General features: G+C 35.6%; 1 protein-coding gene across 1 annotated transcript in view; it reads right to left on the bottom strand.

Annotated features, from left to right (window-relative positions):
• The window catches only part of LOC129281234 (ethanolaminephosphotransferase 1-like), a 28,417-nt gene extending 13,601 nt beyond the window's left edge, over window positions 1–14,816 (bottom strand). The window contains exons 1-6 of the mRNA XM_064112989.1: window positions 14,666–14,816; window positions 10,334–10,402; window positions 9,367–9,559; window positions 7,633–7,901; window positions 5,812–5,920; window positions 3,141–3,182 (exon numbers count right to left, since the gene is read on the bottom strand). Coding sequence (XP_063969059.1) covers window positions 3,141–3,182; window positions 5,812–5,920; window positions 7,633–7,901; window positions 9,367–9,559; window positions 10,334–10,402; window positions 14,666–14,719 — 736 coding nt within the window. The 5' untranslated portion in view covers window positions 14,720–14,816. The remainder of the gene's footprint in view (window positions 1–3,140; window positions 3,183–5,811; window positions 5,921–7,632; window positions 7,902–9,366; window positions 9,560–10,333; window positions 10,403–14,665) is intronic.
• Window positions 14,817–23,138: the final 8,322 nt, after the last annotated feature.

Raw genomic sequence — 23,138 nt, 5'->3', positions numbered from 1 at the left:
AAAGGTAATGCCTGTTAAAATCACATGTCCATGTATGATGTCCAAACTAAAAATTAAACTTCAAATAAAAAGTTGAGGAATATCTTGAAATATAAAGTTGATGAAAGAACTTGATAGGAAAGATACTGATAAAAAAGTTGTGTAAAGGAATTGATATGAAAATATAAGTAAAAAGCAAGATATGAATTTAAGGAAATTAAGGAAACTTACTAAGGAAAGAATTATTTCATACAAAGTTTAAGGATTAAATTAGTATACATGTACAATGTTTCAACAAAAACTTGATAAACGCTAAGCAAAGAACTTGATTTACAGAGTTAAGGAAATAACTTGAAATACAAAGTTAAGGAAATAAATCGAAAATCAAAGTTAAGGAAATAACTTGAAATACAAACTTAAGGAAAGAACTTGAAACACAAGGTTAAGGGAAAAAAATTAAATACAAAGTTAAGGAAAGAACTTGATATACAGTTAATGAAAACAAATTGTAATGCAAAGTTAAGGAAAGAACTTGACATACAAAGTGAAGGAAATAAATCAAAATACAAAGTTAAGAAAAGAACTTGAAGTACAAAGTTAAGGAAAGAACTTGAAGTACAAAGTTAAGGAAACAACTTGATATACAGAGTTAAGGAAAGAACTTCAAATACAACGTTAACGAAAGAACTTGAAATACAAAATTAAGGAAAAAAATTAAAATATAAAGTTAAGGAAATAACTTGAAATACAAAGTTAAGGAAAGAACTTGAAATACAAAGTTAAGAAAAGAACTTGAAATCCAAAGTTAAGGAAACAACTTGATATACAGAGTTAAGGAAAGAAATTGAAATACAAATGTAAGGAAATAACTTTACATACAAAGTTAAGGAAAGAACTTGAGATACAAAGAAGTTAAGGAAAGAAATTAAAATATAAAGTGAAGGAAATAACTTGAAATACAAAGTTAAGGAAAGAACTTGAAGTACAAAGTTAAGGAAACAACTTGATACAGAGTTAAGGAAAGAACTTGAAATACAAAGTTAAGGAAATAACTTGATATATAACAATAATTAAATTACTGGAAATAGAAAGTTAAGTAAATAATTTGAAATATAAAGATAAGGAAAGAGCTTGAAATACAAAGACCCACACCAGACCCAAAGGGAAAGTGACAAATCATGTGCCATTCGAAAGCCTATAAACTACTAAACACAGCAATGCAAGCTTTTAGCATTTTCACCACTTAGCAGCCGATTAGTTTTTATTGAACTTCGAAAACTTCTCGTGCTCTACACCAGCCTCAATCTTGACTTTGCCGTCAAGTTGTGCTGTAATCATTGTGATTCCAGAGGTTTGTACACAGAAGAACTGGGGAATCTTACTGCTTTTCACATCACTCACTTTATTTTCTTCACTTCTATCACATTGAGTTGTCATAAATATCTTTTCCTGCAAGTTTAATTGATGAAATCTACATCTTTGGAATAGTTTTTGCCATATTTTATTTCTGGCTTATTTGGCGCAGCTTTCCAATGCTGTCTGCATCCAGGTTATGTGTTATAAACAACTTTTCCTGACATAGAAATTTAGGCCCAATAAAAGCCAGAAACAGAAAAAAAACCTATTGAAGAGGTGCAGGTTTCCATCCATTTGAACTCTGAATAATTGTCAGTGCCTTTTTTCTCTGCATATTGATAAAAATATAGGTTTGAATCCCAGCCGTGGAATGCTTTAGCACTTATATGGTGGCTCAGCTAAAGCTGGGGTAATAATTTGATAACAAGTATCAAGCGCAGTAAAGTATATCGCTATTTTGGGACCGTTTTATCATTAATGTTACCGGTAACCAATATTTTAATGGTCATAACTTTCTCACTCTATCAAAATTGAAGGATTGCATCATCAGCAAACTACATGCAATCATGCACGGGTATAACCCCCCCCCCATACATGTAGGTCAGGGGAGAACATCTTACAATCCATAGCTTGCAGCGAGGAATAATATTAAGCGGCAAATTATACACAAAAAAGCATCTACTTGAGCAAAATCAATAATGAACAGAGCATATTAATCACACATACATATGCATGCTTGTTTAGTTTTTAAAGCTTTTGGGGAAATGTAGGTTTGGGTAGAGCAGAACCACTCTTCCCAATTTTTAGCTGATAGGGACTGTGGTGAAGTTGGCACCAAGCAGGAATAACCTGCTTTCAGGCTCATTGAATTATAATCCAGCTTCTCTTAAAGAAAACAGGTGTAGATTTGAAAAGTGCTTTGTCAGTGGATCAAAAAGTTGAAAAAATTGAGTAACTTTGAATAATAATAATAATAATAATAATCCGTTTTTTATATAGCGCTTAATACATCGGAACGACGTGTCTAAGCGCTTTACAGATATATTATTACCCCGGTCATCGGATTCAATCAGTCATTCCCGCACACAATGTGTGCACATCCTCCACTCTCTGGGGAGTATTCCAGTCAGTCGCCGGTGAGGCGCACACAGTACTGGACAAGCTACAATGACTTTCACATCCTACCGGGTACCCATTTAGCACCTGGGTCGAGAGTGGCAAAGTGTGGATTAACGCCTTGCCAAAGGACGCCAGACCGCGGAGGGATTCGAACACACGACCCTCTGTTTACAAGGCGAGAGTCAGAACCACTGCACCACGGCTCCTCCACATAGTTTGAGGAATACATATGGGTGTATCAAAGAGATGCTACCCCAAAATACACTTCAACAATGACAGCTTGCAGTCAAATACATGCAGTGACCCCCTCATTACAAACAAATTTGTAATAGTTGTCATGTTATGGACATTAACAAAGTCAATTATTTTGCATATTCAAATCAAAACATATCTGGCCACCAACCACTTGCAATGTACTGCCCATCCTTGTTATCATCACAGAAGACATGAAAGGAGCCAATTAAGTCACATGGCAAAGGTTGGTTGAGATTATCAATTGGTAGGTTTTGTTATACAGTGACTCTCTGGCTTTATACACATAGCTTTCAATCCCAATACATAACAAAACTATTTTAATAATATTATAAAAATGTGTCCTATAGACATGCTCATGGGAAGCAAGATATAAGTCCATGGCCTGAAAGCTTGGTTTGTAGTGAAAACAATGGGCAACACGGTCACCTTACCGAGCATAACTATAAATGCGAAACCAAAGAAGGTGATCTCTTCTGTTCATAATAAGGAAAGAAATTCAACTATATACATTGTATAATCAAATCCAATAAACACCATGCTGACATGTACAGTGTACATACATGTAAATGTCTCCATGGAAAAGAAAAGTTAACAAGTGTGAAAACAGTGGCTTGAATTCCACTTTTTGCACCTTTAGCTATGAAAATTCATCATGTCACAATCTGATCTGTAAATGCAACCTTAGGAAAGTTGTGCTTTGTTTGATTCTTAAAAAAAAAAAAATTGGTTTAATGTAGAATTTTGTTAACAGAATCTGACATCTCTAAAACCGTCACGTGACTCTTGAATATTAATGAGCATGCAAGTAGCTATACATGTAATAGAGTCAATGAGATGATAATAAAACCAAATTATTTCATGGAAAATACATTGGAATGTCAAAGTATGACTATTGATATTAATGTGATAAGAAATGAATATAAAGATAGCATTTGATTTTGTTTGAGGATAAAAGAGTGAAATTCTAATTAAAAATGTATGAATTGTTTTTTACCACACAGCATGTTATAAATACCCAAGTTTTGCTATTGGGGAGATAGGCATTAGTTCCAAAATGTGTCAATATTTTTGTGGCTATTCTAAATAAAAGCTTTCACAGTATGTAATAACCTCTGTAACCTTTGACCTCATGACCACCAAATCTAATCAAACCACTATCCTTCCCATTTGCAAACATCAACAAGTTTAAAGTTGTACTGTTAGTTATGGTAAGAACAAGATACATGACGACTGTGTGACCTTTGACCTTGCATTGCACATGTAAGCGCCGAAAACTACCCTGATCAACGTCACTCCAATATGCATACTTCAACCAACTTTGAACTTTTATCTGTCCAACATTTCTTCAGTTATTCCGAAAACAATAACAGGATGGATGGATAGATATCCCAAACACATAATGCCTCTGGCAACCGCCAGAGTTGGCCAGGCGCATAACAAATGTTGTTTAGGATGGGTTTCTTTTTTATCAAACTGACAATTTTTGATGTGTCAAATTATTCTTTTACTTTAATAACCACTTATCTATATTTTGCTTTAAGTACATGTAGACATATGCACATCTGTACAGTGTTGTGAAGTGCTCAGACTTAAGCTAATTGAAATCATCACTAGAAACACATGAAGAGTTTTTTCAGAATTAATGCTTGGCCCCTGCTGGGTGAGTTGAAAAGAAAACTCATAGGAAATCAAAACCAAAGGTGAGAATCAAAAAAGGGTAAAATAAGAGGAGCAATATAAATAAAGTTTCATCATATCGATTATAAAATAATGAAATTTTTGAAGTTTGAAAGGTCTTGTTTTGCCTTGATGCTTTCTACGGCAAATTTGCAAACTGGCAAACATGTTTCAAAATGGTTGATTTTGTGCCTTTGTGGACAACTCTCCATTCATTTTGTACACAGATTTCCAGATTATATCCATTATTTTTCAAACCACATCTTGACTCCTTCTAAGCATTTCATATGTCATAGCGAATATAATTCACACCACAAATGTCAAGGTCTGTAGGAAATTGAAACAGGAAAATCTGAAAAGTCTACAAAACAAATGGAGAGATGTCCACAAAATCAACCATTTGGAAGCATGTTTGACAATTTAAAGATCCCTCCAGAAAGGGTTGCAGGACTCTCCAAACTGCCATAAATTCCTTATGCTATAGCTCATGTTGATGAAAGTTGTTTGAAATTGCTCCTCTCATTTTACTTTTTCCAACATGATTGATTCTCTCCATGCATTTTGGAATCCTTTAAGCTTGTTAGTTGCAAATCCACCTCGAGTTTTCTCAAGTGCTTTTCTTGCTGCTCCACATCTGGGCATTGTCTTTATCTAAGCGTGTATATTTTTCACCAAAAAAGGACCAGGCTATTTTGGAGGTATTGAGGATGGGAGAGTAGTGTAATGATAGCCCCGTTCTGATCTCTTGTGCCGTCTTTGTGACCATGCCGAAATTCAGCCCGTGCTTTCTTTAAAACTAAAACATAAACTACAAGCCTGCTTTGAAAAATCCCTAAAACAATTCTTTTATTAACAGGAATAAAATATGCTGATTTATTGGTGTCAAACATTATTTTAATTAAGTCCATCCAATTTCACTTGAGATTTAATCTTCAATATGTATTTCTTTTCTTTTCATTTTTATTAATTAGTTTTTCTAATAAATTTATTTCTTCATGTTTATAATTTATGTATTTCTTTATTAATTTTTCTTTACATTGTTTTCAAAATGAAAATCATAGCAGACTATTTAAGAACTATGATTAATCCTACTCAAACAGACCAAACAAAATGAAAATTAATAATCTTTTATGAATTTAATCTTCCTCTGAGTGTGCACACAAAGCGAAAATATTTTTTTGGACGGCATTCTCTCATAAAAGTCACAAACTGTCCCAATGCTTGACCTGCATGATGCACATTTTGTCTCAAAAGTTGTGCAAGACTTCAAATGAAGAATTCATCAATTTTGGGTCATAATCTGACTCGTATCTGAATGATGGTGTGAAACATCACGGCAGGGGGGGGTGGCATCAAAGCCCCCAGTCCTTTTAGGGTTATATACATGTTTATAATCCTATGCCAGAGCAGCTCTTGTATACTTACCAAAACATATAGCAAGAAAAAGGTAGTTAAACTGAATTCCAAGTGGGAGAGTAACTTTCCAGACTTCATAACCAAATATTCCAGTCAACAGGTATACTATAGCCGTACACTAAAAAGAATAATGAAACATAATGGGTCAAGGTGCAATAGGATAAGCTGAGAGTAAGCCCTGATTTACACACACACACACAAAAACGAAAGTTAGGTCTCATCTTCCTTTAAAGGGGTTGAAGTAACCAAAGCATCACAGCTTCTGAAGGGGGAGGGGGTGGACTGAGCGAGGCCGGGACTCCTCAATTTGAAAGGATTTCTTTTTTATTTTGCCACTGAAAATAGGCCTTTTGAAATCCACTTTGTCACAATGGCTACTGCTTTTCAATATTCGGGTTTGATAAAAAAAAGTCAGGGGGGGATGGGCGGGACGTCAAATGATTGGACGTCCCCTCCTGTCCTCACCCTAAAAGCCTATTTAGTCATCTGCAAGTACCCAATTTGCTCTTATTCATTGGTAGAGTATCAGTCAGGCTAGGTACATACAGCTTCAAGTTCTTACGAGTCAGTGTCCTTTAGCATGGTGTCAATTCACATTTGGCCACTCTCCATCCATAAGATAAATGAGTACTCACTGAAAATACTGCGTGAAAATTGCGGCGAATCGTTGAGGGGGGGGGGGGGGCTTGCGCAATATTTTCGCCGCGCAAAATGATCGGTTACGTGGTCCCGAAATTACACAACATTTTGTAGGTGCTTGTCAGGCCAAAAATTGCTCTAAAACGTGATTTGTGTACAAAGTCAATGCAAATTGTGTTTTCAACCAAAAATCATAAACGTATGATTATTTTTAGTTTCCCTGGTCTAAACAAATTTGTGTTATGCTTTTTATGATCTCAAAAGAGTCACCGACAAAGTTCACCGAAAAAAAAAAGAAAAACAAAAGGTAAAAAACAAAGAAATAGAAATTGCAAAAAACAATATAATAATACATAGGAAATTGATTTTATATCATTTTCATGTACATTTGCTATTAAAGAACACCACAAAGAGTTTTATACCAAAAAAATAGATAATTTGGAGCTTTATTTAGGGAGTTTGAGGAAAAGTATGATTTAGCATACTTATTATGCATAAATTAGCATAATCGTTTAATAGTGATTTGCATGAAATAAATGAGTATTCAATTTTGTAGAATATGTCCTAGACAACCTGCGTGCCAATTTTCGGCGTGATCGCGCGATTAACGGCCGTTATCTATATGGGGGGGAGCGGCCATATGAACTCCCAAAATACCCCGGCCTAGATAGGGTTAAAACAGACTGAAAATAGCAGTCAGAAGGCTGCTCTGTATATAAATGCAATTATTACAAAAGTCTAAATGAAAAGAGGGTGAGGAATGATAGCAAGGCAAAGTAACAAATACCAGTTACATTAATGATGCAGCTGGAATGTCTACATCAAGGGGGGGGAGTAATTTGGTTCTAGCAAGTACAGTCACATGACGTGTACATGTAGGAGACAATAAAATGAAAGAAACTCAAACTCAAGATACCAAGAATAAGGGATAAAAGATGGAGAAAGAAAAGGAGGAGGAAGAGGGGAGGATGAGAAGAAGATAACTATGAAGAAAACCAAATTTTCCATCAGCGTGAATTTGCCTTTTCAGATTTTCACAATGTTTTTGATTTGTAAAGTAGTATTCTATTCCACATCAACTCTTCCCGATGAAGAAGATAAAGACAAAGGAAAAGAAGTACAAAGACAGATGCCACGTTTGCTGCTCCATCTCTACTTTGTTTGTGGGGCATTCAAATTTGAAATCCTTACCAATTGACTAGAGTCGGAGCTCCAAGGGAGGTAAAAGACACCCGTCAGGTATTTCTCCCAGTGAGATAAGAAGAAAGCACCCGTAATATGCCACTGTGCCACAAAGAATATCCAACTTGATCCTCCATAATCTTCCCATCCTTTGCCATAGACCGATAGGGCTGCAATTGGCATGAGACCACACAGGATACTGTCACTTCCATGGTCAAAGAGCTCCCCCAGTGGTGTGCTTGAGCCAGTTCTCCGAGCTTGCTTACCATCTAATCCATCTGTTGAAGAAGAATAAGGTTCAGCTTATAAAGATTTAAATTCATCAATGGAGGTTTGGCTTGTGTATTCAGCTCATTCTTAAGGGGTTGTTTCCATAATTCTGATTGTAAAGTTATGAAAGACTCTTAAAAAAAAACCTGAAATGTGATAAAGACAATTGGTCTGTATCAGTTTAAAATATCCAGACAGACATTATGCAATGACATCATAATCTCATAGCGCCCTCCCTCAGAGGATATAGGCATATGCATAAACGGATTTGTCAGAGATGCGCCAGCTGCAGATCACCAATGCATGCAAGGCAATGCTTCAGCCTCTAAGATGGGGAAGATGGAGGCGTCATGATGTCAATGCATAAGGTCTATATTTCAAGGGTCCTGCAAGACATACTTTGTATTAATCGATTCAATTGATCCTACATTAAGTTTGAAACTGGTTTTAAGGACGTTCCACAGTTAAAGTGAAATCCATGTCATTTTCAGCAAACTTTGCACATAGATACTTTAGAACCTTAATATTCAAAATATGCAAAAATTAACATAGGTCCATGTGCTTGATTTTTTGCTATAGAGCTTCAAAGTTCACCCACATTGATGTTCTTAAGAATTGCGCATTCAAAAAAATTTGGCATTTTTAGACCGCCCAAGATTACTACAATGAGTTTAATCCTCCATTACTCAGTCAAAATACATGAAAAAGTCATCAAATTTCGCAAGAGAGTTAATAATTGTATCGTTAGAATGGAGAATCTATTAATAGTGCTATTTGTTTGCAATTTTAAGTTTAACAGCACTGTCAGTTCTTAAAAATGGCGTAAAAGATAACAAAATCCCAATCTAAAAAATGTAAAATTTCAGTAACAAACTACAAACGTACAATAAATGCTGCACTTTATTCAAAATCCATGTCATTTTCACCAAAATTTGCAGAGTTGTAGAGGAAGGTATACCTAAGAGGTACAAACATAAAAAAATAGGGGTTCATGTGCTTGTTTTTAAACTATCAGCATTTTTATTAGAGCAAATGTGCTTTTTAAAACACCAAAAATGGGCCGAATGCTTAGTATCTATGTGAAGAAAAAATCAAAACCACTCTACCATTTATTCAAACTGGATGTAATATTCGTGATTCTTGGCAGCACTGCAGAGTAAAGTATTTTGAAATTGTAGAGAATATTTTTTTGAATGGTCCATGGAATAATTCAATTGTTTAGCTTCATGAAATAACGCATTGGATCTGCAGTTAAAGTGCAGAAGATGAGAAAAATCAGCTCATACCCGCAACTAATTAATCACCTGTTCATCCATTGTGACGTCAGCGCGCAGAGTGTAAACTATGCGCAGATCATAATGCGCACAAATATAACTGTGGAACGTCCTTAAATAGCAGTCAACTGGCAAACTAGTACTCATTCCAATGGCCCTTCCTTAATTAAGAAAGAGACACACGTGCTTTCATTCTCACCTAATGAATGTCCGGCGAGCTGGCAGATGCCTGCAACAAACCAAACCCAGCCAGGAATGGTTGGATACTCAACCTTGGTCCTGTTGCTACCGCAGAAGTCCCAGTCATAATAGGCTACAAGCAGGAACTGGCACACGAAGAACAGGAACCCAATGAAAGTCATGAGGTTTGGAGCCAACCACATAGGGAATAACTGAAAATATAATGAACAAAGAATACAGTCGATCTAGGGGCTGTTTGACAAAGTGTTTCAGTATGTGTGTGGGGGCCCTCATGGATATGGGGATGTGATGCTTTGCCGCTTTGACGGCCCCCTTTTTTCAGTCCTCATTCAGATCTCTTGATATTCAATTTTGCTTTCGAAGTCACTCAGAATCCACTCAGCCCCGCTAAGACCCCTCCCCCAATATTATAAAATATAAGTTCAAATGAAATGCCAATGGGGGAGCACATAAATCACATACCCGGTCTTGCACTTCTAACTAGCACAAACTTGCTAACAGCCTATTTTGTGACCTCCACAGCACTACAACCTTATACATACAGGCGATCCAGAACAAATGCAAGGAATCGACTTCATTCAGAGAATATCAATAAACTACCGGGGTGCACTATGGAAATCAAACACGCTTTCATACTTTGGTCAACGAGTACTTTCTGGACCAATACTACAATATCCTTTTTTTTAACAAATTCAAATTCTAACACAGTGAGAAACTTACTATGTCCTCTCCCTTTTTATCCCTTTTATACCCATTTTGTAGCCCTTTTGAAAAACAACTAAAACACAGCAAATTTTGTCAATTTAGATTTATTTATAGACTTTAGTACATGAAAAGGCTAAAATGGCTGAAATGGCTAAAAATTCGAATTTTATCTACATGTACTTTGCACAGTATACACTTTTTTGTTAATTACATTTTTTGGGGGGTTCAGAGTTTCATGCATAGAATAATTGAGAGATTACCTTGACAAGTGCATTCCAAACTGGATGCAGGACATAGGTAGCTAATGGTGACGTATCCAAGCTGCTGTACTGTAAATTAAAGAAATAATGAATGGAATTCATCAGCAAGTACAGGGATGAAATATATCAGCAAGTACAGGGATGAAATATATCAGCAAGTACAGGGCCTTCAGAACTCAAGAAAGACCCAGCCCAGATCAAGGTGGAGAATCGTGGGTTCTAGAAAAAAATTCATTAAATAATTTGAAATACAATAAAGATTTGCACTCATTTGATTCATATTGAAAAAAAAACCCATCAATTCATGATTCACAGTTCTTTTTCATGAAAAAATCAAAACATCGGCATCCGGCCTGCCTATTAAAGTTTATTCACGCAACTACTTACGATATTTAGCTATTAGAAAAAAATATACCCAATCTCATGCAATTTGGACTTGATGATCTAGTAAAGAACTTGTTAAGTTTTTTCCTCACTCTCCTAATTTTCCTTCTTCACCCTAATGTTATGAACCTTCCTAACGTTACAACAATTCTTGAAAAAGTTACGGCTTTTAAAAAAGTCTTGAAAACACAATGTCAAAATTATAAAAATATCATCACAGAGTCCTGAGCTGAGACTCCTTTAAGTTAGGCTAGGTTATTTGCACTTAGATCTAGCTAGCCTAGACTTGCATTTGCACTTTTTTTTTTACAGTACAGTGGCTGGAATCCTGGGGTGGTATTCTGGAACACTGTCATAACTTTTGTCATAAATTTTGTCATTTATCTCCGAGATGTGACACCGCTATGATCGTCACAAATCGGTATTCTGAACATTGTCTTTTCGCTGTTATATCTCTCTAAGTTCCCGCCCATCTTTTTGGAAGCAAACCAATCAAAATCATCGCTAGATCCCAGTGGGAGCCCTTCTAGCTAATAGGAAGGCCCCGTGGCAGGTAGGGCGTACCCCCAATAAAGTTGCTGGCATCGCGCAACTACGCGTATATTAGTGCGCTTAATTACAAAGATAGACAGGAAGCTATGAAGGATTTAGAAGAGAAATAGAAAAAGTAAGAAAACAGAAAAGAAAAAAGGAGGAATTGATATGTAGGGCCTAACTAATTGTAGCATGAAAAAATTATTTTGAAAATTGTCATGGATGATGAGTGAAACTAATACCACAATCTAATCTAAGTAATATCATTATATGCTTGACATTCAATCGGCAGGGTATCAGGTTATTCGGTACAAAAAGATATGACAAAATTTATGACTGCTACCCCCCTGTCATATCTTTTTCTTGTATAAAAGGATTACGCGCATTTAAAGCCGCGTATTTTGGTGCGCGCTAAAGAGAAGAGACAAAATTTATGACAATTTTTGTGACAAAAGTTATGACTAAGCCTGAGTCGAATCGATTTTAAAATCGGTGTTCGATCGATGTCATCGAACGCCGATGCAGATTTTGCAAAATCGGTGCATCGAAAAAAAAAAAAAATACGTCGGCCGGCCGATTCATTTGGTTCACACAATCAAACATCAAAATAAACAGTAATATCCGTCTCGACTACTACTTACTTCATTTATATTGCCCCCAAAATGAAACGGATTGTGTAATTATGATGCCTATTCACCATTAATTTGAAGTTTATTTCGATCATAGTTCGAGTCTTACTCGTCTGCACGGCTCGTCTGCTCGTGCCGAGATAATTTATGCACGATGAATTTATGAATGGAAGTCGCCATTGATCGTGCATGCGCAGTACTGTGCTTTAATCAAATCAGAAAATGGCCGGAAAATGGATGCGATCAACGTATAAAAGTAAATCTTGCTTTCATGAACAATATTAATATCATGACCATAGAACATGATTTAATCGTAATATTTAACAATAATTTGCATATGATAATCATTAATATGAATTTAGAGCTTGATGTGAAACGTTTGTATTTCGTTTCAATTTTCAATGGCGGACATCACATGACGATCGACTTGAGTGAGTGGAATCGCACTTGTCTCAAAAAATAATTACATGTCAGGATTGATTATCGAACATTGTCAACATGTAGAAACTCTTTTGATGATCGTAATATCACCATATAATAATATTTTACATGACACAACAGAGAAAAATTACATTTGATATTTTTTCCCATCAATTTGAAGCTTGTTTGTGCCCAACTTTGGGCTCTGATTTCATGAATGGAAAATATGTCAGACGTCATCGAACGCGCATGCGCATTGTGCTTCTTTTCTCGGAGCTCGGAGACGTCCAGAGATGGAATAAAAAATAAAAATAATGCCAGTATAATACTATTAATTCTTCCATATGAACATTACATACTTTGCTGACATCGTCAATATTTTTAGTATGGCCATAAAATCTTATTAAATCGTAATTATTTTACATCCAATAATAATTTATATGAAGTTAGAGCTCGATCCGAGACATTCGTATTTATTTCGATCACAAGCTCTTGTGTCTAAAATAAATGGATTATCATTATCAGGATTAAGTCTCGAACATCGTCAGAACTCATATTTTCCAATCTTTCCTCACAATCGTTATATATCAGCATTGAATACCAATTCAAATGACCATCCAGAGAAAATTACGTATTTATTTCCATCAATTTATTTGGAGCTAATTTTGGATCCAACTACCCCGCCAACTACACAATCTCAGGCAAGTTACAGCGCTCTCCCCGCTGTTTGCACTTGTTAGATGGCGCTGGCAAGCATGCCTGTCGTTTCGGGAGAGTGAGTGAACGGGGCTGCGGACGGGGCTGGTCTGTGCGAGGCTGGACTGCGAATGCTAGTTGACCGAAAATCATTCGGATCGACTCTGCGTGATTCATGTCTTTAATATTGTTTCATTTTAAACTTATATGTTATCATCTGCAAATATCATTGTTGAAGATATTTTGGGAAGAATTCTGCATTGCCCCCGGCCTTTTTTGTGTTTTGTGATCATGGAAAATACAAACGAACTTTGCTCTGTCATCTGCTTTTGCAACGCTCACCCGGCGCGGCCAGCGCAGACCGTCAGTGCATGTATGTAGTGCATGCATAGCGCATGCATCGACGGCCGGCCGGAGCAAAAAAAATGACTCGATTTTCCCCGCCTTCAAATTTCGATGCATCGATGTTCGATCGAATTAAAGCTGTCGAACACCGGTTTTCAAAATAATCGATATGACTCAGGCTTAGTTATGACATCCACCCGAATACCCATTTTGTCATATCTCTGAGAAAAGATAAAATATGGAGAAAAGACAATGTTCAGAATACCGCCCCTGGATGACATTTATGAAAGTTTTGAAACAAAATCACAAATTGACATGAATCATGATTGAATGAATAGATCCTTTAAATTCTATCAAGATGATTGAGTGAAGAATCGATGTAGATTGATTGATTTTATTTGGCAAGTCACCATAATAAAGTAGCATTATTAAAAACAACAGGCTTGCACAGGATGACTCACGTAAAGCTCGATTTCAAGCCTATTTCCAGTGAGGTCCATGACATAGAATTACGATAACAAAATGGTAAAATTATACTAGGCCCTATTTACATATTAAAAAACGAAGAAAAAAATTAGAATTTACTATTAATAAATGAGATATAGTCTAGAGATATACAAGAATATAACGAAGAACTAGAAGAAGAAAGAAGGAGGAGGAAGAATAGAAGAAAGAAAAGAATTACGGTAGAAAAAGAATAAGGACAACAACAGCAAAAACAGTGACAACAGCACGAAGAGGAGAATAAAAGAGAAAAAAAATAGAACAGGAGAAAGGACATATCGATAGAAAAACTTCAAACTATGTGAAATAAATAATAATACCTGGTACTAAAAAGTGGTAGAGAAGAGAAAAGAACGTGGTGAGCATTCAGGCAAAATCAACCGTATGCGTGCGGTACTAATTATAAGTAACATCATTTGCATCTTCTCTTTGTTGACTCTGTCTGATGATCAAGTGAAAGATATTCTTTCAATTTCCTCTTACTTTGCAAAAAGTTTCCTATTTCCTTTATTATGTCATTGGGAAGAGAATTCCAATGTAAGATTCAGAACAAATATTTCATTTTAAATTACTTTAGTCTTAGGTGAATAAATAGGGACGTCTATCCTCGCGAGTCTTCACCATGGCATGATTGTTATTTAATTCACATGTCATGAGAATCACATCCCAGGGCAGTCGTGAGCGAACGGGGTCTGGTACGGCTAGCGTTACCCCCTCTTACCGTGGCGTTGGAGTGGCAGCTGAGCCTGAGCTAGAGCTGAGCTGAATCAGTCTCTAACTTTTTTTAGCTGATAATAATGAACGATGAGATATTACTTACCTTATATTTATCGAATCCCTTGATCTGGTCATTGTTAAGATATATAATGGCCATTTCGGTGTGTTCTTCAACCTAAAACTTGTTCAGGTAAAAAAAAAGAGAATTTTTTTTTGTAGGCCTATCGATTCTTAGCTCTCGATACTTCATGAACGTAGAGGGCGTGATCAATTTTCTGGGTTTTTTTTACATGTTTTTATTAAACAAATCAAAACAAATCACAAACAATCACAAGCAATCAAAACATTTACAAAATATTGTATCATTAAACAAAACAAAACAAAAATATCAATTTTCTGTTTGCAGCATGCAGCACACTTCGCACAATAATAATATTCACTCTAAAAACGATCGTTGTATCCAGTCGTTTTAACACTTGGAACGAATTACAATATAATTTATTCCGAATTTATTCCACTGGGATGCATTTCTTTGAGGTCCAAAGAAGACTATACTAAAAGTTCTCCAAACTCCAAATAGGGGAAATTATAAATCCCAGATGGCCGCCGAAATACGACATTTGATAGTTAACAATAGCTTACATGACTCATTTTTAGTTCAAAGGTCGAAGATGATATCATTTGATAAAGTTTACAATTTCATCATTTGCATATTATTTAGCGTATTTAAAAAATATCAATTTTGACCTTTAATTTTTTGGGGGGTTTTCATTCACAATTTGACTTTCAAATAGAGAGAAAATGTTGTGGTCTCATTGTGCATGAATATCTAGATCTTTTACTGGAATGCATTTCTTTGAGATCCCCAGAAACAGAAGGATGTCAATTTTCCTTGACATGAATTTAAATATGATATATTTTGTGGATTACTTAATTGTTTAACATATGGCATATAATAGCATCATCAGTGTAGCACAATGTTATTCTAAAGACGTACAGATGTGAATGGTACGAAATAGTTATCACTATTTTATTAGTAGGTATATACTTTTATCATTGTTATTATCATTATTGTTATTACGATTTCTTCTTCTTCTTTTTTTCTTTCTTTCTTTCTTTCTTCCTTCCTTCCTTCCTTTCTTCTTCTTCTTCTTCTTCATTTATGTACTGCGCTTTTCCCAAAATGGCCTGATTCGCTTACAGCAAGAAATAGAAAAGGGCCTATGCTAAATATAACATAAAATTTGCAGTCCCTATTAAATATAAAAGAGACTCCGAATGTTATCATCTGCGTGAAAAAGGTAACCTATTCCAATATTTAGAAGCATTTACAGTAAAAGTCCTATCACCAGCCTGGCCAGCCAGTTTTATGAGACGAAGTGCACATGGTCACCGGAGGATCTTACATTGCTGTGAATTATAAACCAAGCGGTGAAACGACATTTGCTCTCGGCGACGATTGCCCCGGACTTTATTTCGTCTAAGATATAGGGTTAGGGTTGTAATATGATTTTTTTGTTTAATAGGTTTGGGATAGGGCATATTGTTAAATCCAGTGTTTAAATTGGCCATTCCATTAATTTGTGGAATTTGCAAGAATTTGCCAGAGCAAATTTCATGGAACCGGGTTAAAGAACCATTTAGATATTGAGGTGACTGTCTATTAATGGATCTGAAAACCAACAGATTTAACTGGAAAACTATTCATTGTCTAACAGGAAGCCATGTATTATGAGTAAAGGAGTGGTTAGGGGGAGTGGAATCTTATTACTTGTCTTAGGCGAGCTGCCCAATTTGAATTATGACTTAATCATATAACGGGTAGGGTGGAGAGAAGGCCATTACCGTGAGTTATCTAAACGAGATAGAACTAAACAACGAATTGCTTTGTTAGAGGCTGTTTTATCTTCTTAATCGGGAGATATTCCTCAAATTAAGTTACCGTATTTTGAGAAATACTAACCACCATCGATATTTGAATACTACTGCGAGTAACCTTAGGTGGCCAAGTAAAAATAATGGAAGTGGTAGCCGTAGTCATATTTAACAGTAGGCCTAAATCCCGGGGGGCCACTTCCATTGACGAGTGGATACCATGCGCGACCGTGGGGTCTCGAAAAGCACCCTAAACACGTATTTTCCATATTCTGAAAATGCACCCCTTAACAAGTATTGGAAACAAAACGATACGTACTCTTGGCAAGTATTCCCTGAAATGAACCCCTAAACAAGTACAGCGATATTTTATTATGTCACGGGTTTGTAATGAAAGCTGCTTTGAAGATAATTTTGTATATTTAATTTTTCTGAAAAGCCATCAAATGATTTAATGTGTTAAAACTGAAGAATTTCATTGGGTCTGAGGGTCAGACTACTTGAGTGAGTACACACACATTTTCCTATGTATTTACACTGTGCATGTATAGTATATGTGCTAGGTATGCCTTGTCCGAGGTTCTATATTAATAGCGCCATCTCTTGGTGAACTGAGGGAATGTGATATTGGAATCAGTTCTGGAGATTCTGTTTGAGAATTTGAATCAACATAAATCTAAAGCATCCTACATGGGATTGCCCTATGTAAGAAGATTTTTGGAGGCAAAGAGGTCAGTCGAAACATTGATTTATGTATTTAAGAAATATGAATATTATAATGCAAGAAAAGTTGATTCTAATTTGGTTTGATTGACATGACAGGCTTAATGCATTAATGTACATGTATGTGAAGAAAGATAATACAGAAAGTATGTTTGTCAAATGCATATCTCTTGGAAAGCACACTTTATTCAAACACCTGATAATGCTATAGTTTATTAATTCCAATTGATGATGTCTAAGAGACAATTTTATGTTAGTATTAAGTACATGAATTTCACAGGTGTAATTTAATGTTGATTGCTGAAGTTGTTTGGTTGTATACAATTTAGTGAGAAGCTTTTCAGTGCTAAATATATCAATGTATCTTGAAACTGGATTGTGATTTACATTCAGGTCAAATGATTGATTTATCATAATGGTCAAAGTCATAAATGATGTAAAGGTTTATTGCTCTTGTACTTATGACTTTCCTATCATTTTGTTTCTACCAACAGTTTTCAAGGAATTTGCTTCATGTCAATACAGAGAAAATATACAGAAGGAAATGAATGAAGGATTAAAAGGATGACATGAAACTTTATATTCCTGTTGAGACCTTTGTTTTTATTTTTGAACTCTCAAGCAAGTCTTCAGTTACAGGTCCGTCGGTCGTCGGTTTTACCTTTACACACCATTTGGTTTAGTACGGCCCCACCTTCCACACCTCGCAAAAATCGGACTCTAAACACGTAGTGTTGGGCAAAAAGGACATCCTTTATAAAACATTTTAATTTTGTTTTATCATCCCCGCAAATTTGACCCCTAAACACGTAGCTTTCCTAGCAAAATAGATACCCTTTTTTTATTATTTTTGTGTTTTTGACACCCTTATCACGTTACGTACGTAACGTGCCCTATTTTGAAAAAGACATCCTTTTTACGTGTTTTTTTGGTCGCGCATGGTATCCACTCGTCAATGTAAGTGCCCCCCCCCCCCGGGGCCTAAATTCCCGTTTTCATCACTTTGATTACAATATCATTACTATATTGATACAGAGTCAAAATAACATTAATATCATGTTTACATTTTACCCATTAATGGTTTACTATCAGAACTTATCATGCAGGCGTATTGTTTAAAAACAAAATCATGTAAAAAAAAAAAAAAAAAAACAATGCCGTTAAACTAATATACCTGATAAGTTCATAGAGTAAACTAAGTTGTAGGCCTATGAGAACCGTGTAGCCAGGATTTAATTTTGGAGGGGCAGTAAATGCACGCAAAGCGTGCCAACACTATACAGAGCGCGCGAAGCGCGCTCCCTAGGGGGTGGGTGCAGGGAGGGGGAGTTTCCCCCTCCCGGGCGAAGCGCGAAGCTTTTCGTGTTTCATAAATTGAAATGAAAAGGAGCCGTCTCTCTTGTCTCTAGTATCTATATTAGCTCCAATTCAGTTGATTATATTGTGATTTTGAACTTTGTTTTTCATGAACCTTGTTTTCAAAAGTGATTGTGAACGCACACAAAAGGAATACAATGGAGGAAATTAAAATGATAACCCCGCGCGAAGCGCGGAAGCTAAAGCGTTTTATCAATTTTTTGCCATGAAAAGGGTCCCGAGAAAAGGGTATTTTCAAAGATATATTGAATACTTCCCTTGGAAAAATGAGATTTGATTACAAACAATTTAGCGACAGTGCATATCTTTAACTCGCAAAACAGAGGAGAAGAATTGTAGATGCCGGGAGGAAGATATTCCTCCCCGCGCAGAGCACTGAAACTCTGAAATGCAGATAATCTCCAATACCCCACCGGCTCTCATTTAATTGATTTTCTAAGATTATTGAACTTCATTACAAGGAAAATAGTGCGCAAAGAGTTGAAACTTCTGTGATTTATTGAAATTATATAAAAAAAAAGGATGCCTAATTTCTTTGACTTATCCTGAAGCGCTTCATTTTGAATTATAAAGAACTTAAGTGTCTTTCAAAATTTCAAACTGAGGGCGCAAAACAGGACAGGAGATGAAAGTGCAGCGAAATAACATGAAGTTTAATAGAATTTGAAAAACAAATATTGTACTTTTTTTATTTAATATGACACGAATTTTATACCTTCCTCTTTTTAAATTAGAAACCTGTTTGCCCCAAAATTATGGTTGTTTAGTAATGAGCTGAAAAGCGGGAAAAGTTGACTTTATGGAGGTGACGGCATAAATTAATATAAAGATTTTACCCGCCCGCAGCCGACCCGACCAGAAGTTGCGCGATCAATAAAAAAAAAAGACTTCTTATAAAAAAAACTTCTTATACTATACATTTGAACTTTAACTGGCAAGAAACACATATAGCTGAGGTGGAAAAACATGGTTAGAGAAAGGGTGGGGGAAACAATGGAGAACTTCGATATTGTCATTTAACCGCGCGCAGCGCGGAAGCAAAATTCATATGTAAATTTAGAGCAAGAGTGAAGGAGTTTGCCTTTTGAGAAAAAAATAAAGAATAAAAAAAAAAAAACACAAAGTTACCTTTCTTCCCTTTCCTTCCCTCCCTTTTCTCCTTTTTTCCCCTTCTTTTTGGGGATGTTTTTTTTTTTTGGGGGGGGGGGCGACCGCCCCCACCGCCCCCCTGGCTACGCGGCTGGCCTATGAAGAGTTTTTACTATGTATCATAATAATAATGCATCATTTTACAATGTTTATATAACGATTAAAACAGATGTTTCTAATCGCTGCGTAATACACCGGTTTGATCAGCATTGCTGTATAATAGCAGCGCCTTTTGCCATTTAGAGCACTGGTGCACATGTCTGTGTGCGTGTGCGTGTGTGTGTGTATGTGTGAGGGGGTATTTGGGGTATGTCCCCAAAGCCCCCAAAAGTTTCACAACTAAGAAATAAAGGGAGAAAAGAAATAAAAGGAAAGGCAAAAGAGTGAAACATGATATAATTTTCTGAGCAGTAGGCCCTATGTCAAAATCTATCACAAAATTCCACTTTTTTACTAAAAAGGCAAAAAATCCAAATCATGTTGACAGGTGCAATGAGATATAATGTATAAAACAGGCGCAATCATGTCAAATCAAAGCCCGCAATGTTATATAACAAATAAAATATACGTTGTATAGATAAAGTAAATCAAATAGCATTTAAGTAAGCAAGAGGTTATCATAGTGTTTAATGTTACATAACACAACATCTTAATATATACAAGTAAATAACATTGTATAAGTATAGGGGGGGGGGTAAGTCTGCCGCACTATATATTTTTTTTTGCTTTTGTTGAAATTCTGACTCCCTCTCTTATAGACATTGTGTACACTATGGGTTCATATGTCTGGGAATAACTAACCCCTTATTCAATGTGGTAGAACTTTTTTACAAAGCTGTCTTTAGCATTATAATTTGGCAGTAATATTTATCAACCTATTGGCATAATTCTATGCAAAAATGAAATTGATTTGTTCATTTATGGACAAGTGAGCACGCATCAAAGGGGGAAAGGGGCATTTTCAATGTCACAGACTCATTTTGAGGGATTATAAAATTGAATATTGGGGGCAAATTCCGATTTAAATGTCACTTAATTGCTGTTGTTTTTATCATCCATCATTTTCATCACCACGCACTTTCCGAACTTTTAAATTTGAGCGAACTTTTTGAACTTGAGGTTGAGTGAGCACACTCGAAAACTAATAATCTTTTTACTGCATCAATGTATTCTTTTCCTTACTCTTTATACTGCATAAATGTAATCTTTTCCTAACAATTTCTCAGGATTGAAAGTGGGGAGGGGCCAAGAAATTGGGGGAGGGGAGCCACTAACATTTTCCAATTTTAAACATGTTTTAACAAGTTACAGAAGATACTACCATAAACCCCTACAGAATATGATGATACCTTACAAAAAAATTGTGCTCACTCAACCATGAACATACGTTATCAAAATTGTGTGTGGAGTGGATAATTGATGGATAGTAAAACAGCATTAACATCATAAAATTCACAAAAAACAACCTTTGTCCTACTTTGTATTTACACAATCTGAAAAACAACTCTTGTGACTTTCAAAAATTGTCATTTTTAATTCAATCTTTGATTACTCATGCATGACCCAACCGATCAATCTTATTTTCCCCCAGGAGTTGTTTAATGAGTGTAGAAAACCACCTACGAAGTATTATATCTCAAAATTATTCCGTTCAAAAGTTACAGCATTTTGATTTAGCTAGGGGGGGCTTACTTTTTTGTTGTGTATATATTTATTCTCCATTGGTGTTAATCAATGCTATCTTGAAACTAAGGAGCACTTCAAACTATCAAAGTAACCAGCATGCCCCTATTTTCCTGACTTTTGCACTCTTCACCTCTTGGTTCAACGTTGACTATTGATCAACGGATTTATTAATCAAGATAAATAATCGTAAGAAACACTTCTTCCATGCAGGCATAGACCTAATTTGGGATTTAAAAAAGTGAAGTTTTGACTCTTTTACATTGAGTTAACTAATCTCCAATGACAAGATTTGCTCTATTTTTGAATTCTAGAGAATAACCCACAGATAGGTAAATGGAATGTTTTACGATTAGGGTATGTTTTCGAAAACATTGCCTACTGCGCATCATTTAAAAAAATGTGTAGGCCTATTGTAATCTCAAATCTAGGATCGCCGCAGCTGTTGTTGGAGCATTTTTAAAAATTGAAATACACATTTACTTCATAAAAGTGACAATTTTCTGGCATTTTACTGATTCATTTGGTTTTTCCTAAGAGCGGAGCCCTCGCATCCATCATTAATAATCATTGGGTCCTTTTTACCAATCGGCATTGATTATTGAAATGCAATCATTTAAAAACTGAAACCCCCAAAGCTACAGATAATTTATTTTATATGATGATTACAGTAACCCAATTCTGTCCAAAAAAATCTCCTCTCTGAATTGGTGATTTTATTTAACAAACTCAGAGGACCGTATTGAAGACGGGTTTAACTTATATGCCAGCATGGTCTAATCTGTGTTAAAATTTTGGGAAGCCAACCATTTCAAAATTACATTTACATTCTTATCTTGACTTGGATCTCTCCTCATGTTAAAATGATAAAGATATATACTAACTTTTTCAGTAATACATGCAGTCACTTAATGTATAAATGATATATTTTTTCTGAATATTATATCAAAATCTATCACAAAATTTTGATTTTTGTAACAAAAATGTCGAGATTTTTGCTTGCTCTCTTCGCTCGCTCGCTCGAGAACAATTTGCCCAATGCACCATATCTGGTTCCTTCAAAATTGTTGGCTCGTTACACCATTGAATCTAATAGATATATAGTCAACCTTGACCTCACTCTAGGTAGACACGAAAGTAGCACAATACATGTAAGCAATTTTGACAATGCTTTTTACAAAGAAATCAGTGACAATATCGAATATCTGGATCACTGATAAATTATTAACTATACCACACACACAAAATAGCAGCTAACACAAACAAACCACAAACAAAAGCTAGAGCAGATAGCTCACGAGCTTTTGTTGCCATTGTGCGACCCTAGTTTTTTGTTGGTCTATTTATGATGCAAATAAATTTCATGAAATCTTATTTTCTTTTCCTGATCTGGAAGCTTCATTTATTCACATACATATCTCTTACAAAATGTTCATTAACATAATTTGTTTACGAATGGGGTCGTCAACCTGAGCTGGTTGCTTGATGTCGATGGCGGCCTCAGGAATGGCGGCCTCAATTTCCAAAGGCAAAGAACATAAAAACTCAATAGCAATAACATGATCTAAAAGTATTACATAACAAAAACTTTACAAAATATGCATTAACATAATTTGTTTACGAACGAGACCGTCAACCTGAGCTGGTTGCTTGATGTCGATGGCGGCCTCCATTTCGAAAGGCAAAGAACATAAAAATAAAAATAAAAATCTTTAAAATAATCTACCTGAATACGCCAAATCCACATGGAACCCTTCAGAAGAACCGCC

The sequence above is a fragment of the Lytechinus pictus genome, chromosome 18, assembly GCF_037042905.1.
Source record: "Lytechinus pictus isolate F3 Inbred chromosome 18, Lp3.0, whole genome shotgun sequence".
In the NCBI taxonomy this organism is placed as follows: domain Eukaryota; kingdom Metazoa; phylum Echinodermata; class Echinoidea; order Temnopleuroida; family Toxopneustidae; genus Lytechinus; species Lytechinus pictus.
Note: the sequence above shows the minus strand (reverse complement) of the source record. Positions and strands in the feature narration are given on the sequence as shown.